The sequence below is a fragment of the Podarcis raffonei genome, chromosome 1 (assembly GCF_027172205.1).
Source record: "Podarcis raffonei isolate rPodRaf1 chromosome 1, rPodRaf1.pri, whole genome shotgun sequence".
NCBI lineage: Eukaryota > Metazoa > Chordata > Lepidosauria > Squamata > Lacertidae > Podarcis > Podarcis raffonei.
The window spans coordinates 138,373,637-138,392,118 of NC_070602.1; the positions used below are offsets into that span (position 1 = coordinate 138,373,637).

An 18,482-nucleotide genomic window follows, 5' to 3' on the forward strand; every position below is an offset into this window, starting at 1 on the left:
AATAACGGTTAGTGAGGTGTCAATGCAAAGTTTGAAATTACACAGGAATTTTCAGTGGCAAAATAGCTGGTCCTCGTATTGCAAAAAAACAACAAGACATCATCAGCGTACATTGATCTAGTCATTTCAGATAGTGTGAGAATTTTTTAAAATTTCAAAGCTTGCATACCCATGACCTATACAAGTCCTGCAGTTCTTCACCTCTTTTGTTCTTGTTCTAAGCCTAAAAAGTAACCATGGTTATCTATCTATCAGTCATGAGAAGTACAACTACCATTTGTGTCAGCTCTTCGGTTGGTTTAAACCTGCATAGTCCCAATGTGACTTCAGTGGGGCTATGCTAAACTGGTACCCACCGAGGATCTGGACAATTGCTAAATGCCATGGCATTCCAAACTATTAACATATTTGTTGGGAAATTTTCATTTTGCTTCACAGTTTTTGCCCAGCTTTCGCAGAAAACAAGAGCACCAATGAGTTGGTGTCTCAACCACATGATAAGCAAAGCCTGCTGAACAGGCAAGGCAGTCACACCTGAATCTGCAATGCTACAAGCCGGACAACAGCTGTGCTGAAGGGTAGAGGTGGCGAGAGATAAGGGCTGAGATGAAGAAGGGGCAATCCATCGGCCACACTGGAAGGTCCTACTACTCCCATCACCTGCAATACAAACACAGCACAGCACCATGACCAACTATTGCAATTCCATCCATGCCATACCCTCCAGTGTTGGTAAGGTACACACTTCAGGTAGCGCAAGACTGGGGTTGCTCTGCGATTATGAGTCCTCCACAGTGTCTTGCGGTAGCTGGGGCCAGTAAGGAAAAGGAGTGGTTCTGACAGGAAGTGGGTGGGGAGGAAACAGGGACTGCTACAGGGTTAACCAGAGGGGTTGGTCAGAAGGCACAGGGAAAACCAGTACATTTAAGAATGTACCCAGTACTAGCCCTGAAAAACCAGCACTGTACTGGTAGAAGGAGGAGGGGTTGGAGGGTATGCCATGTAGTTACCGTACTCAATAGAAAAAGGTACTGAAATCACAGTGTTTCTAGTTGGCTTGAGCTGTTCCCTTATTATGTCATGGTAATGTCCTGAGTCAGACATAGACTGGTTTTTATACAATGTTCAGACTCTCCTGTATGGATGTGTTATTACTTCAAAGGTTAAATCTTGAGGGGGATTGAACTGTTTCAAATCTATGCCTGCAAAATATTTTCATTTAGAATGAATTATGTTGCTAGAATGCTTTGAGGTTACAAAAAACGAACCCTTTCAAAGGGTTTTGTTCAGCTTTGCATCTGTTAGTTAAGAATACAGTCCTTATTACACTTGCATCCAGTGGCTACTCCAAGCTATCTCTCTAGATACAGTTAAACATTAGTTCTAAGCAATTTGAAGGTGTCCTGAGTTTAGATCTTGCTAGAAGTTCCCTAAGAAGTTTATGGCTGACACAGGTTTCTTGCTAATATGTTGTGATGCTGAATAAATATGAATAAATATTGCTTGAAGGACTAATAGTCACCTTGCTTGGCTCTACTTCAACTTGTATACTTGTAAGTAAACAGAAAAGATTGCAAATGTCTCCAGCGGTACTTACAACCATCTGGGGAAGTGGAAATTCCAATGGCTGATCAAATAAGCTGATAACTTCCAAGCAATGTGGGACATAACAGGACCATTCAGGATCAGGTGAAGGACCCCTGGACAGTTAAGTCCAGTCAAAGGCTGGATCAAACCAGGGGTCCATTTAGTCCAGTAATCTGTTTTCAACAGTTGGCCAGCCAACTCACAGGCAAGGCACAAAGGCAACAGTCCTTTCTACTGTGTGTCCTTCAACAACTGTATCATTATCACTGAACATGGAAGTTCAATTTTGTCAATATTACTAATATCCACAAATGTCCTCCATTAATGCATCTACTTCCCTTTTGAAACCATCTGTCAATATATCTTGTGGATATAATTGTCTAAGTCTACTTTTATTGTATGTATGGAGAAGGAAGGTTCGGTGCAAAATGCTTTGCAGTACTGGATAAACAGGCAGATAAATGCTAACATACCATTTCTGCACTCTCTAAAGTGTTTTCTGTATTACAAGTTATATGTTTCCAAATTATGGTTTTCTTTACATCATTGATGGGTGCCAGCAAATTTGATCAAGCATTGTTTGTGAAGGCTTGTCTGGAGCAATGATCCCCATTAAAATGGCAGAAGTCCAGGATTTGCATAAATTCTTAACTTGAATGAAACCTTGTGAGAGTTTAATTTCAGTATAGGAACTGTCAAGATCTAAAACAGAATTGTCTGTTACTGCAAAGTTCACAGACTTGTTCCAGTGGCTCTATGCTCTATAACTTCCTCATCAGAAATTCTTCTATTTAGGTGTTCCCTAAAGCAATCTAAGGGACGCGGGTGGCGCTGTGGTTTAAACCACAGAGCCTAGGACTTGCCGATCAGAAGGTCGGCGGTTCGAATCCCCGCAACGGGGTGAGCTCCCATTGCTTGGTCCCTGCTCCTGCCAACCTAGCAGTTCAAAAGAACGTCAAAGTGCAAGTAGATAAATAGGTACCGCTCCGGCGGGAAGGTAAACGGTGTTTCCGTACGCTGCTCTGGTTTGCCAGAAGCGGCTTAGTCATGCTGGCCACATGACCCGGAAGCTGTATGCCGGCTCCCTCGGCCAATAAAGCGAGATGAGCGCCGCAACCCCAGAGTCGGTCACGACTGGACCTAATGGTCAGGGGTCCTCTTTACCCCCTTAAAGCAATCTAAATGTACAAAACACACAGCAACACCGAGATGGATAAAAATGTCCATTTTAGTTTCTCTCAGTTTCTCATTATTCTGCTCTTAAATTCAGTTTGCCACATTTCTGCTTCAGTTTCTGACTTGGCTTTTAAAAACGTCATCACAAATATTTATCACCATTTCTGTATACATTTCTGCTGTTGTGCACATTTTTGCAAGCAATTCCCCCCAATATAAAGCATTTTTGTAAGTTATTTTCACCACTAAATGCATTTTAATGCACATTCCCACCCCCCAAAATATGTATTTTGTAAGCATTTCGTTTGGAGAACTGAAATGCAAAATTCAGAATAGGGAATATTTTGAGGGATAGTTGTGTTTTGGGTTGCATATTATTTCAGGAAGTGCAAATTAGGTAGGCTTGCATTAAAATGTGAACCAAACTGAATTTCTCTTTCACCCTGATAAAGGGGCAGAAGGATCTGAACATTGTACAAGAAAATCTAAAAGTTACTTTAGACCAGGGACATTACAAATGGCAAAGCAAATTTAGTTTAGTAATTCATCTAGTCAATTGCTTATGCTCTTTTGCAGAGCGATAAAAAATGTTGTCTTTCAACAACTTGAGACTGAGTATGTTTCCAGCTTCCCCCATCCCCTTCCAACTCCTCTACCAGGTGTGTGCAGTATCCACCACTCTCCAACTTGCAGCCCTCAACTCTCGGCGCAACATGCAGGAATGGATTTTCAAAATGGTGCATGGAAAGCAGCAAAAACCAGTCACTGGGCTTAGGCTATGGGCTTCCTCCCCATTCGCTCCCCATGCACCACTTTAAAAATGAACTCCACTATTTCTAGTGTCAGTTAAATAGCTTATTTCCATGAGTAGGACTGGGACTGGAAATGGGGAATCTCTACCACAGAAGGAAGTCTGGTAGATGTGCAGGAGATTGGAATGTTGGTTACTCACCAGATTGACACAGACATTGATCAGTGACCTAAGGTGAGGCAGGAAGGATATGATTGGCTGCCTCTGAAGTGTCAAACAAACCCCTTCAATCAAACTGCTGGCAGGCTCCCACTCAACCTGTCGCCTGGAACACAACAGTAGGTGGTGTTAGGCATCCGGCTCCACCCAGAAACCCTGCACAAGGTGACTGAGACAAAAGGACTCTGAGGGATGCTTCAGACAAGGGCATCTCAGATGGCGAAAATTTGCATTACAACAAGTGCATTTTACCTACACTATTCAGAAATCAGGGAAGCACAGAAAGCACTGCAGAAGAAACTGGACCTACAGCAAAGAGGTGTTGCCATGAGACTCAACAAACGATAGAAAAATATCCAGATCAACAATCAAAAGGAGTAGGAATTGGTGTGTATATGAAAGAAACTAACAATGTGGTGTCCTGTGAATTTGTTTTAAACAGACATACTGCAAATGGCAATAGTATGCTTCTCCTCCACTGATTTCAAAGGATATATATTCTCCCCAAAATGTAGGCTGATTGCTGCTTCAAATCTCTATGGAGAAGGGTATTCTGAATTTGCCCATCAGAAATAAAACACCAGATTTCTGCTGGGATTTTGAAATCTGAAGTAGAATCCAGCAGATCTAGTACAGTCATACCTTGGAAGTCAAACAGAATCTGTTTGACTTCCAAAATGTTCAGAGACCAAAGCACGGTTCTGATTGGCTGCAGGAAGCTCCTGCAGCCAATCAGAAGCCATGGAAGCCCTGTCGGACGTTCGGCTTCCAAAAATAGTTCACAAGCCGGAACAGTCACTACTGGAAGAAAACCATGGAGAATAGTAGTGATAAGGAACTATGATAAGGACTTGATTCTGTGATTAAACCAGAGTTCTCCAGTTCAGATGTAGCGGACAACTATGGCTTAACACAAGACAAGAATGAAGCACCAAAGATGTCAGATGACCGAGGGGGAGGTGGGTAAGAGAGGAATGCTCAACCCCAACCATGGTTTATAAAGCTGGGAAGCAGTGGCCAAACCCCTTTGCATCTTGGCTTTTCCTATGACAAGGGATAATTATAACAAGTGGACTTTCCAAGGTTCCAATCAGAAAAACTTCACAAGCAGAATTAGCTTGTCTTCCTGACACAATGTCACTCTTGGAGAGCAGGAAGGAAATTCAACATTCAAGTCCCTAGGGTACTCCTTAATGCTTAAAAAATGAAGAAACAATATTTTTTTAAAAAAACGGGTAAGATTTGTAAAACAAAATAATAGTTTGGGATGGCACACACATCAAAATACAATTCAGTTTCCATTAACATCATTTTGATACACACTGGTTACAGGAAATAAGGGGAGGAATAATGTTTAGTTTATTTCATCTCATTGGGAAGATGAACAAAGACAGTCTTGATATGGATATTTGCCCATGCAGATAAGAAATCATTAAATCAAATTACACAACTTTAGCCTAGTTCCAGATTACTTTTTCTGGGAAGAAACTTGTTGCATGATACGTTAAAGACTAGCAAATGTATTGGGGAATAAAACTTTGTGGACTGGATCTCACTTTGTTAAATATTTTTTGGGAAATCCCCTTAGCTTTTCCATGTCTTTTCCATGCCTTTTCTCACACGTCTTTTATCTAAGCAGCTATCCAGATAACATGTTTCAAGATCCAGTATGTTCTCACACTCAAATGACTAATCTGAGCCATATGTTTGCTGATGTAGCTAAAACATGCTAGAATATCATGCAGGAAAAACAGCACTGAGGGAGTTCATCCACACTTCTGCCTGTCCCATGCCTAGAAAGCACGGGTCTAAGCGCTTTCCGCCTTGTCCCACTCCTTTCCCAGGGAAAAACAGCTCTTTAGCACTAAATCAGTGCAAACATCAATCTGGAGAAAACTGTAATTGCCGTTTGCTCCATCTTAGTGATAAGAGTGTTTTTTCCCAGGGGAAAGGAGTAGGACCAGAGGAAGTGTGCATGAGCCCTGTCTCAATGACTTCTGAAACGACCTCATTTTTCTTTGCCTTTGCAAAATAAGACTATTCATATGGCTTTTTAAGCTCCAGAAAGTTTAGAATCCTGCATTTAAGTGCATTTTAATACAGTTACAGACAGAGTTACAACAAAACGTATTCACGGTCCTACAGAATTTATATCACATATGCTTCATTCTTAAAATCATGAGATTTTAGAAATGACAAAATCAACAAAAGTATTATTCCTGGGCACCTGTTTTGTGGTGGATGCCATATTTTTACCAGTTCTGCTATGGTTCGTCATAAAAGATGCATTTCCTCTATTGTTGTCTCACAAATGTGGCCGCATGCATATACAACAATAGGAAAAATACATTTATTTATTTTTTGCTGTGAGAGTTCAGTGCAGCAAAACACTGTCAATAAAATGACATACCCTTCCTTCAAGGCTTGCAACAACAGAAACGGACCCCTGTAGGTTTCCGTCATACATGCTCACCTCAAAGTAGGCATCTTGTGAATTTTATTGAACATACGATCCAATCGCTTTAAGATGAGGATTAAGGCAGGCCTCACTGCCTCGGCCGTCCAGTCAGTGATGGGCAGCATCTCCATGATGTATCGCCGGAGCCCACGGCTCTCCATCGTCTGGGTGTCGTAAGGTGCCAGCTTCAGAAGGGAATGTGCAATTTCTGCCAACCTAAAATTACTGCTCGTTAAGAGGGAAATCTCAGATTCTACCAAGTGAGCCCCTTTGTAGAGAGCCACAACCACTGCACAGTGGGAAAATACACCCCATTCAAAAGAATGTTAAGTGATCTAAGAACACAACTTCCAGCACACTTGAGGCTCACAGTGAGCCAGAAGTGGGTCACCATTTTGGCCCTGTGGGTTACAGGTGGGGATGGGGTGGTGGTGGAGGGGCACAAGCCCATAGGCATGACCAGAACCTGCCGTGCCAATACAGATTAACACAGAGACATTAGCACTCAGTTACACATGTGTGCACATACCCCACATGGGTGGATAGAAACACAGGGAGGAGCCTCCCTGAGAACGCATAGCACCATTGAATTTGTGCTTCCCAAGCCTAGCTGTTTGTGGTTGGGGGGCACAATTGAAGTGGGGAGATAAAAGCACGGGACAGCGATCCTTACCAACGCACATCACTACCCTCCCCCATGCTACCTACCCCCCAGAGCCCAGTTGATGGGCAGTAGTGAAAAATGAGTGGAGCTCTCTAAGGCTTGGTGGGCTGCGGAGAATGGCTGTGGGCAATGGGCTGGCCACCACTGCAACACTCCATGGCAAAACTAAAGGAACATAAAAACTTAAGAGACTTAAACCTATGAGTGCACCATCAGTTTCACTTTGCTCCAGACAATGTCTGAGTGACTCAGCAAGAAAATGTCCTATGCATGTCTTTCTATCATTTTTCTTAACAAGATTCAAAACAGCCTCAGCTCAGTTTTAGTTCTTGAAGAAGAAGAAGAAGAGTTTGGATTTGATATCCCGCTTTATCACTACCCTAAGGAATCTCAAAGCGGCTAACATTCTCCTTTCCCTTCCTCCCCCACAACAAACCCTCTGTGAGGTGAGTGGGGCTGAGAGACTTCAGAGAAGTGTGACTAGCCCAAGGTCACCCAGCAGCTGCATGTGGAGGAGCGGAGACGCGAACCCGGTTCCCCAGATTACGAGACTACCGCTCTTAACCACTACACCATACTGGCTCTTGATATTCATAAAGACTAAAGTAAGTGAAGCTGTTAAAATACACAGACCAAACTTTCATGAAGCTGCAATCACTGAGAGAACTTGCTTTTAAAATGTTTACATGAGGAACCTCAACCACAATAGAAGCAGCTATTTGTTTCCACAGCCAAGGTAAGTATTACACTAATTCAACTGGAGACACAACTTAAAAAATCATAAATCAATGGCATATATTGAGTAACAATGTATCAACAGGTCATGAAGAAAGTGAGAAACCTCTTGAACTCCATCCTGTAGATGTAAAAACAGCTATAAAGCAACCACATGTAGGATCCAAAAATGCACAAATCAACTGCCCAAGGATTACAAGTAACAAGGTCAAGGGCTCTCTTCCCCTGATATTACAAATAAGTGCTAAACATGGATGCCAGATTTGTTGGAGATATAGATAGCTATATAAACGAAAATATGCACCAGCTGTTTGCCTGAACCTGTAGGCCCTTTGACATCAGCTGCAATTAAAACAGGAAGCCTCTAAATAATCATAGTTTCCTATTTCATCCAAAATGGAAACCTATGGTTAACAGCGTCAGAAAAAGCCAGGATATTAAAATATAGTTTGCACTTGATGTATTAACAACCTGGCTTGTTGCAACGCTAGTATACAATTTCCTACTTCAGACAACAGCGGACACTAAGGTTAATTAGTAGTTTCCTTGTTTTATTATGGGTCACATGACAGAAGTGGCAAATAGGTTCTGTGCACAAGCAGGAGGCTTGTGTACATATTTAGGCTTAATAAACTGAGCTATGATAACCTGTTATTTCTGATAAATACATCTTACTAATTCCACATGGTTTCCCCTTTTGAACTACCAACTCTAGCTGAGCTTTTAATGCTAAATGTTTCTTGTAAATTTCCATCCACAGGTTCAAATCCTGCCCCTGGAACAAAAGAGGACAAGCCTGCTCCTTCTTCTGCATGCCTATACTGCCTCCCTTTAATCTTCCCTTCTCTAGGCTAACCCAGAACTCAACACCATACTTTAGGTGGGGCTAACGGTTTCAGCTAAAGCAATATAAAGAGCTTGCAATTTAACAAGTCTGGGTGTAACACAAAGTCAAACTATGGCCTAGCTCCAGGTTGTGCAGCAGCAGCAGGACCAAAGGATGAGCAACGCGCACACACGTTTATGCTTAGCCATGATTTGGTTTATGCATGAGATTGTTGTCAAAAGCTTTAGGATTCTCCATAAAGGTGTTGTGATAACATTAAATAAAGCTCCTGCAATATATTACCATATATGCTTCAACAGTTTGATATATGTTTTACATATTTCATATATATACTGTACATATTTCAGACATATACTTAATGTGTTATTAAAATAATACCTCATATGAGACTTAACATCCAGCAGCTCTAAGGAAGTCACTCTGGGCTCTCCAGCTAGGTTCTGCAAAATCTTCAGTCTGGGGCCACAGTGTTTATAGAACTCAGTACAGATATTCAACAGGGACTCACGGGGTCTCCTGAACTCCTCCCTAGCAATGCGTTCATCTAGCTCCTCGCGCTGAATGCCTTGGCCTTCCTCCAGCAAGTGAAGGTTTTCCCTGAAGGGAAAGATGCAGAATATGAAGGTGCAAACAGAGAAAATGCACTGATAAAATAAAAGATTGTAACGAACTCCTCCTTTTGAACCCATGAAAATCATGGCTTGGCAATCGACAGAAATTGAATAGTGAGCAGCTAAGGAGACTAGATAGAGATAAAAAGTCTATTGTCGATTTCCCCTTGTAGCAAATTGTTGACATTGGAACCCAGGGAGAGAGAAAACTGCAGAGGTGTTCATCACAAATGCTAAGGAGACTGGGTGGCAAACTTACAGTACCTGATAAAGTGCAGTTTGGCTCCTTGATCTGGGTATCTAGAAATACAGAGGGGAAATGGTATAAGGGAAAAGACCGAGGACCTTAAATACACTTTGGACCCCTTCAGACAATGCTCCCACAGCAGGTGGTGAGCATGTCTTCCCTCCCAACACACTTATTCTGCTTTTGACACCACCTGACATCCATGCATGGGTGTAACACTTCAATGGAGTTGTCTGTGCATGAACTCCAATCCATAAATGCTCTGCCTCTATGCCCAACGGGTGTTCTAAACTCAGAATACCCCATCAAGTGCAGAGGCAAGCCTTCACCTTAGAGGTGATGGGGGCAGGTGGAGAGGTATTGGATTGCTTTGGTTCAGTGCCCAACAGGTGCTCTGAGCACCTGAAGTGGTTGTTCCTGACAGTGCTCAGGCAAAGCAGCCAGCCTTCAGCCAAGAGCAGAGGTGGGTGGCAGAGGCATGGAAGATCGCATCTGCACCCAATGGATGCTCTCAGCTTGGAATGCTCTTAGGCACAGAGGGTAGCCCACATGACTCAGCCTCCTGTCTTCAGCTTAATGCAGAAGGGGAGAGGGAGAGGCACATTGGCTTGCCTCTGCCTGGAGCTCCAGCCTGAGGTTCATCTTGCTCAGTAGAACTTAGATCCCCTCTTGTCATGGGGAGGGACGTGGGGTGGGTAGGATTACTGGACCCTATGTATGTTGTGTGTGTATACAGTTTCATGGGGAAACAAGGAACCTCCTCTACACACACATGCATTCTAGCTCTGCTCTCCAGGTGCTGTAAACAGATAACAACATATAATTGTCTCCTCTTTCATGTTGTGCTTGCAAGTTTCCTGTGAGTATTGGGCAGGCTACTGCTGGAAACAAAAGAAATTGGGAAAGATGGGCCTTTGGCTTGATCCAGCAAGGCAATTCTTACGTTCTTCTCCCAAAGCCATAGTCCCAAACTCCATGTTTCCCCATGAAACTATGTGCACATGCATACAATATCATCAGGAACGTTAGGAACTGGAGCTTGGATCAGCAAGTCATAGGACAGCCCCAGTTAATTACCTAGTATTTGTTCCAGACGACATAGTATGGTTAGCAGTAGTGGTTCCTTTATGGCCTTGATCACAGCGACTCATCTGAGGGGCAGTCATTGGCCTGTTTAATGGGGAAAAAAGGCAGGGTCAAAAACTAATATCCTGGTGACAATTTTTGCATTTATGACAGAAATGTGAATTTTTATCACCCAAATGCTGTGATCAAGGTCCAGTATTTGCTTTTGACCTCAAGTTTTTCACCTAAACAGATTTTGCTAATTAAATATTGAAATAAAACACCCCACACTTTTTGTATCATATTTGAAGATTGTGCTGATCTGAATTCTCCTTTGGCAATTCAAATCAGTCCTCATGAAAGAACACCTATCAACTTTTACAACAGGGACTAACATGAAATAATTTTCTTGTGTTCTTCACTTCCTACGTTCTCCATGGTCACAGTCACAAAAGTGGAGCAGCTCACCTGGTAAGAACTTCTACACTGTACAAGAGGGCTTGTAAGGATGTAGCAAGAGCAGCTGTAGCAGCAATCTCCTCTCGAGCCGCTGTCACTGTCTCCACTTGGGAAGTTTGCCTCTTAAGCCTCTGCAGGTAACAGGGAACCAGGGCTTCAAGGACCATCAGCATCTGAAGACTGAGCCCATGTGAATCATGTGAGGATGAAATCAATCAAACCAAGGGTGCACCCAAGCATACAGAATTCTAATAATTTGAACAAGCATATAACTTGCTCCCTGCTTCTTCGCACAGCACTGACGGGCTTACATAGCTTCCTTGGAGCAATATTTTGAGTTTAACAGTTTAATAATTAAAGAAATTATGATTATAGTATTAATAATTACTAAACAAATGTTTAATTGAATAAAAATGCACTGCACTGTTAAAAATCAGGCAGCCTACCTGAAACAATCAGGGTAGGTGCTAAGAGTAAAATGACAGCTCTAAAAAACGTTTCACGATCCAACAAGAGGAGCCATGTGCATATGTTGGGTGCTATGTCATGTTTACTGAAGTAGAGCAAGCAGTGCACAAGCACAATCCTAGGCATATGGTCTTCAAAGCAACTGACAGTCTGAGAAGCAAGCACAACTTCAACTCCTGAACAGCTCTTCTATTCCCTAGAAATATACACACCATTTAAAAACTTTTTAAAAAGGCAACTTTGGAAAAGGTTTAAATCATACATAGGGCCATAATTTGCCCATATTATACTTTTTTAAAAAGGAGACATACAGTGGTACCTCGGTTTTTGAACAGCTTAGTTCACAAACAACTTGGAATTCGTACACCGCAAAAACGGTAGTAGGTGTTCTGGTTTGCAAACTATTTTTGGATCCAAACGTGCTCCATTCTGAGTGTTGCACTTCCATTTTGAGTGCCACACTTCTGTTGCCTGCTCTCTTGCCGCCTGGCCTGGCCTTCCCTGACTCAGTGCTGGGGTCATGGCGGCTGCAGGCAACATCCAGAATTGGAGGTGGGAGTGGTTGATGCTGCAGTGGCGGCAAAGGTGGAGGAGGGACCCAGCACCGGGCAGCAAGCGAGCGGGCAAGGGATGTCGCCACCCCCTAGGGCTGGGTCCCTCCGCCACCATTGCCACTGCAGCATCAACTGCCCGATCCTCCGGTACCAGGTGTCACCCATGGCCGCCGCTCCAGGCCCCAGAGCAATGCCAAGCGGCTAGGCCCCAGCAGTGACTGCTGCCGCTTCCCCTCACAGGGCGTGGGGCGGCACGGGCAGGATGCAGGTGCTGCTGCTGCAGGATGAGTTCTTCAGTGAGGAGAACGTGCCCAAGTGGCGGAGGCTGCTCATGCCAGCCCTGGAGAAGGTGCTGGACGGGGAGGGGAGGGATCCAGAAGGGCTGTGGGGGGGGGAAGCAGTTTTAGGGGGGAGAAAGGGCTGGTGGGGGGGGGGGAGAAGCCGACTTTCCTCCCCCCCCCCTTGAACTCCCCCTTCATGCACCTGGTGCACAATGACAATGGGTAGATCACTGCCAGTTTTTGATACTGGGTAGTAGATTGCAGCCTGGTTTATTGCTTTCATTTTAAGGATCAATGGTCTTGTTAGATAGTAAAAGTAATGTTAAATTGCTATTTTACGGGTTGTTTTTGAAAGTCTGGAACGGATTAATCCATTTTGCATTACTTTCTATGGGAAAGTACGCCTTGGTTTTGGAATGGACTTCCAGAATGGATTAAGTTTGGGAACCAAGGTACCACTCTCTCTCTTTCTGCTAGGCTCATGCCATCAGAGTTTTATTTGCAAATGCACTCAAACTCCAACCCCAAAACATAGGTTACCTTCTGAATGACTCAGGGGCATATGCAACAACTGTTACACATAACTTTATGGCCTCGCTGATGGAAAAAGTCAGGTCCTCGTTGCCATAGCAGAAATCTGCAAAGGGGGGGAAGTAGATTATAAATTCTGTGAAATGGGGGTGACACAATAAGGAGGAGAGATCTATTCAACAAATCAACAGCAGCCCAGTAAATTGATTACTGAACTGTAATCCGATATTCTGTGGGCTTAGCCACCCGCTCACCATGATTTCTTAGGCAAGTAATTCTCTTTCTATTGCAGATCTTAATTTGTATAATAGGATTTATCCCTGAAGGTTTTTTTATGATGATAATAATGGCACAAGAGTAAATTTGACCTACAATGAACTTTAGCAATAGGTTTGGTTATTAACCTAAATATATTGCAGCTGGTATTGGCTGGTTAGTTAGCACATAAGTTAGCAAAATTAAATACACCCACCCACAACAGACTTTTGGCCTTAACAATCTCCTTAGCACTGCCAGGGCAAGATGCTGCTGCGGTGAGATCAGAGCAAACAAATCCTCCCTTCCCTGCTCACTTCCTTCCTGCTAACAGTGACGGCTCCCAGTGGCGTAGCGTGGGTTGTCAGCACCCGGGGCAAGGCAAGTAATTTGCGCCCCCTAACCCGTGGATTTGCGCCCCCTAACCTGTGGATTTGCGCCCCCTAACCCTAACCCCCAGATGTTGCGCCCGGTGCGGCCGGCCCCCCCTGCACCCCCCACGCTACGCCACTGACGGCTCCTAGGCACCATGTCCGATGTTGCATACTTCTCAGCTATCCTACTTTGAGCAGGACACCCCAGAATTACAGAAGTTATCCAGACTTCTGATTGGATCCCAGGTTGTCCTATTTTGGCTCCTGCGCTCTGGTGCAAGTTAGCTGGCTCCCATTCAGACATTGTTGGACTCTCCCATCAACCCTAGCAAACAGTGCTAATGGTCGGGCATGATGGCAGCTGGAGCCCAACAACATATGGAGGGTCACAAGTTCTCCATCCCTGTGCAAAATGGTTTGGAAAAGGTTTGTCAGTCGGAATTGTCATGGCAGCTGAAACTGTGCATGTCAGAAGCACTTCAGCTGCTGAACAACAGTTCAGCAAGGAAACTGTTTTCCCACAAGGAAAATGCCAGCCCTTCCACTAGGCAAACTGAAGCAACTGCCTCAGGAGGTGGGCAGGCACGGTGGCATATTGAGCTCTTGGGCCCACCACTGGTTGCCAACAAGTCCTGCTGCTGCTGCCCACCGAACAACAAGACCTCTTGTATCCAGCTCCTGCCTTGCTCTGAGTAGGCCCTCAGAACAAGACATTTTTCCTGGAGTGACTATGAAATCACCTGTGCCACTGCTGCAGCGATGCTTACTTTTAGAGTTAAGGAGGCAGGGGGTTGAGAATGTAGAGGCTTGAAAGAAGCCTCACTGTGCTTCAGGAGGACAGGCAGGTGTTTGCTATTATGGGAGAGTTTGTGTGTATTGCAATGGGCAGGTCTTGGGAGTCTGTCCAAAACAAAGGTTGGATGAATGGACAAATTGTGGCAGACAATAACTATTGTATTTTTAATACTTTATAAACAGTTTTGTGTACTGCCTTGGACTGCCAAAAGGCCATCTATAAATAATTATATAAATAATGTCCTTCATGCTGATAAAGTGGGGTGAACACATTGGCATTTTAAACCTAAATAAATAATAAGAGTTGAAGCTGAAGTATGTTCAAAGGTTAACAGAAAAGACATATTTATTTCATAAAAAAGCTAATTCAAAGAAACTTTGGAAATACCTAATGATTTTAGAGGCTTTTCTGCTTTCACTAGTTCCAGAATGTCCAGGTTGTCAGGAGTGTCTCCTTCTAAGGACTGCAGCAGATCAAACAGGCACTGAGCCGATACGCCTTTGCTGGGTGCATTGTTTGTTGCATCCTGCATTTCAAAAAATAAATGTAATTCTGATTTTCAGGTTCCATTTACATTTTGTTACACTTACAGATGGAAGTAGCATCATATGTATATAGTGATATGTTTTACAAAAATTCTACTAGCTTGAATCCAGTACTACAGGGTGATTGTATGTTACATGTGGAAAATGGAGATCCCGCCCCCCCAAGGTGGTCTAAACTTCTGAGAGAGATACTGAACAACACTTTCCTGTGAAAGATCAGGAAGTCAGTTCCATGAGCCCCACAGCACTGTCAGGATCAGGCTGGGATTGGTAGGCCCAAGCAGAGGAGGAGGAAGAACAGACAGAGAGACGGCTTCCTGCTTTGTGAGAGCCTCAATGGAAGTTGGGGAGTGCTTTGATCAGCCAATATGGGATGCTGAACAGGAGGTGGCAGCAACCAAACAGGAGACTGAACAGGAAGATGCAGCCCTGTCACCTAGAATTAGGTGCTGCATTTGTATATGGGAGCAGGAACCCCTCCCCCCACCCCACCCCGCAATGGAACATGCGCTTGCAAGCTTGACATTCCCACAAGATGAGAGAGTTTTGCAAGTGAGTGCACCATGAGTCATCTTTAAAATCTTGGAGGGAGGGGGAAGTTGTTGGGAATCCATTTGTACTCACAGGAAACTCCAAGAGAGGAGCCACACTGGCAAACAACTGTAGTACAAAGGGCTTGCGATGTAGAATGTAAAATTGACGGCAGGCAAACTCAATTGCTTGACGGAGCTGTGGGTTGCTTTCGTAGTCAGCATATACCTGGACAGAGAGAAAACACTAAAGGTACTATTTGATTGATAGGCATGATGACTCATTGCAAAGTCACACTCTAAAGTTCCACATTTCACTGTTCCTCCTGTTCATTAAATGGATGGATGGATGGATGGATGGATGGATGGACAGACAATTTGGATTTCATATTTCTCTACAAAGCCACGACAATGTGGCTCGTGTCCTTAAGTCATGCGAAGAACTGAAACGCTATGTTCTGAAGTGACCAAGTGCAAGGAGCAGATACGGCCAGTGCAAGAAGCAAAATCAGCACCCTCTCTCCACATCAAGGAGCTCCAAGGCAAGTTTAACGTAACAGGACTTTCCAGCTTGATCAGGGCCCTTCACAGTTGCAGAATTGACTTCATGGCTAGTTCAGGCCTGTTCATTTCTCTCTGGTGAGAGACTCACCTGGAGCATAGTGGGGAGAATCCACTGGTACCCACTGAGAGAGAAGAGGTGGTTGAAATGTACGGCTGTGTTGATGACAGTGGCAGCATATTGCCTCAACAGGGCACTGTCCTCAGGGTGCAGGATCAGGGCTCCATTGAATACGTTGAGGAAGAGCATAATTTCATCCCCCCAGGGAAATTCACTAGGCATCCCGAGAAACATCTCCTCTAGCAGTTTAATCCAGAGGCTTTTCTGAAGGGTGTCAAGGCCAAATAGCTCCTTTCCAGCTATAAGAACAAGGTGAGCAACATGAGTTTCAAACACAGCAGCTTGCCTCAAAGATGAATAAACACCTGACATTCCAAGGAAAATCTCCACTGTGAACCATTGCCTCTGCAGATATGCTGACGGCAGGTGGGGAAATGTAGTGGCTGCTTTGTTTACATATTAGATAATCAAACACACCACTAGATCCTTTAACTTACATCTTTCTGATCTGAAAATAACCTTGTTATATTATAATAAATATTAATGTTATCAATTGGCATTTTAGTGTACTCAGTCAGCAAAACAGAGCTACTGGAGTTGCAGCCAAAGGCTTTCTCCTTGTAGTACCTTGTGGATCACTGAAGAGTGAGAACTCAGCATCAATGGCGCTGCGAGGGAAAGAGGGTAAGCGGAGAAGGTCTTCTTGCAACAGAGACACATGAGACTGTTTGTGAGCAACGGGGATCTTCTGGGTCAGAGAAATGAGGAACAGAACCCGACCCACTTCTTCAAGCTTGCGTGTGAACACCTGGTAAAACAGCCAAAGAAAGAGTCTGAAATTGTGTATGCACACATAAAATGTATACATTGACACAGGAACACTAGTGTCCAAAAACACACCCACAATTAGGTCTTGAATCTGACACCTAGTTAACAGATGCTTTGTTCCACTTATACCCCTAGCCTAAAGCAAGTAATAATAGATGCACAGCTATTGGCAGGGGGACAGAATACCTGTTTCTGAATGAGTTCTTGGCCCCTTTCTGGGTTCATGTGTACCAAATTCAACTGGGGAGATACTGATCTTCGAAATGGATAAATATCACGGACATAGGTCTGAAGTGGAATGGGGGGGAAAAAGAAATATATTTTACCAATAAAATAATGCAATTTTAATCACAGCAGTAATAATGAATGTTCTTTAACAGTAGCTGAATGCTGTGCTATCTGTGGTTACTCATCTAATGTCTGTGCATTAAAAACAACAACAACACCTAGGTGAATCATCCATGTTTCTGACTCTAAAACTGGATGAATGCTCTTTACTCCAAAATTTTAAAATTGCAAGACAAAATATTTCTTGTAACACATCTTTTTCCAAGATGGTGCAATTTACATAGAAAAGCACAGTTGTCAATAGCAATGAAGGGGACGCGGGTGGCGCTGTGGGTTAAACCACAGAGCCTAGGGCTTGCCGATCAGAAGGTCGGCGGTTCGAATCCCCGCAACGGGGTGAGCTCTCGTTGCTCAGTCCCTGCTCCTGCCAACCTAGCAGTTCGAAAGCATGTCAAAGTACAAGTAGATAAATAGGTACCGCTCCGGCGGGAAGGTAAACGGTGTTTCCGTGCGCTGCTCTGGTTCGCCATAAGCGGCTTAGTCATGCTGGCCACATGACCAGGAAGCTGTCTGTGGACAAACGCCGGCTCCCTCGGCCAGTAAAGCGAGATGAGCGCCGCAACCCCAGAGTCAGTCACGACTGGACCTAATGGTCAGGGGTCCCTTTACCTTTACCTTTACAATAGCAATGAATGCATGAAATCAGCTCACAAAACATTGTCTCACCTTATTATAATGAATAAGATTCCATCGTTTATCCATCAAGAAATAGTTGGAAGATTGGGATTCAGATATGTTAAAAAATTCCAAACACTCCTGAAATGGAAAGAAATAAGCAGCAGCTGTTATCTTTTGAGCAAATCATATAGGCCGTAATTTAAAATATCTTATTTGGGTTCCAGAATACTTTTTCATTCAAGAAAGCTATCTATTTTAGACTCTAAATTCCTCCTGTGATCACATCTCATCTCTATAAACCACTGCCTGTAGAAAGGGGGATTTTAAAAACTGCATAGTTTTTCAAGAGGATGAAAGTATTTGCTTCAGATCTGAAATACTGGAGATTCTTTTTAAAAAGTTATATTAACTGATGTAATTCTGCAAGTATTTTACTGGTCATTCTTGTGAATATAAGGCACAAGTAGGGTGGTAGCTGGGAATCCCTTCATGTCCTTAAACAATTCCTTCTGCTTAGGATAAGAGCTGCCTGGTTTCAGCCATGTTGGCATGTTAATGTTGAATACAATTTTCTTTTATTTACTCTATTTCTTTGCCCCATACACTGGAGGAAATGCATGCTTTTACAAGTCCAGTCTTTACACATCTAAGTTGATACCGGGACAAATAATTCACAGAAAAATGAAGCGTCATATTTCATTACTTCCATAATACTGGTGGATTTGAAAATATAGGCATCAAAACATTGTTCTGAATTGTTTTAATAAAATAGTATTCAGACCTTTAACAGAGCTTCAAACTGAGTGTCCTCATGGACTGGTAACTGAGTTGGGATATCACATTCATTTTGCCCATGAACTACAAGGGTCTTGGTGCCTACAAAAAATATAATATAATATGGTCCTAATATAAT

At 43.4% G+C, this 18,482-nt stretch overlaps 1 protein-coding gene across 12 annotated transcripts in view; it reads right to left on the reverse strand.

The window, feature by feature from the left end:
• UNC80 (unc-80 homolog, NALCN channel complex subunit) overlaps positions 1–18,482 on the reverse strand; it is a 150,010-nt gene that overhangs the window by 27,121 nt on the left and 104,407 nt on the right. For all 12 annotated transcript variants that reach the window (XM_053365028.1, XM_053365017.1, XM_053365004.1 and 9 more), the window contains 15 exons: positions 18,351–18,445; positions 17,618–17,707; positions 16,790–16,891; positions 16,403–16,583; positions 15,806–16,074; positions 15,248–15,382; positions 14,466–14,604; positions 12,663–12,759; positions 10,829–10,999; positions 10,373–10,465; positions 9,313–9,348; positions 8,816–9,034; positions 6,207–6,407; positions 3,716–3,839; positions 535–660 (listed from right to left, as the gene is read on the reverse strand). In XM_053365028.1, the coding sequence (XP_053221003.1) occupies positions 535–660; positions 3,716–3,839; positions 6,207–6,407; positions 8,816–9,034; positions 9,313–9,348; positions 10,373–10,465; positions 10,829–10,999; positions 12,663–12,759; positions 14,466–14,604; positions 15,248–15,382; positions 15,806–16,074; positions 16,403–16,583; positions 16,790–16,891; positions 17,618–17,707; positions 18,351–18,445 (2,078 nt within the window). The remainder of the gene's footprint in view (positions 1–534; positions 661–3,715; positions 3,840–6,206; positions 6,408–8,815; positions 9,035–9,312; positions 9,349–10,372; positions 10,466–10,828; positions 11,000–12,662; positions 12,760–14,465; positions 14,605–15,247; positions 15,383–15,805; positions 16,075–16,402; positions 16,584–16,789; positions 16,892–17,617; positions 17,708–18,350; positions 18,446–18,482) is intronic.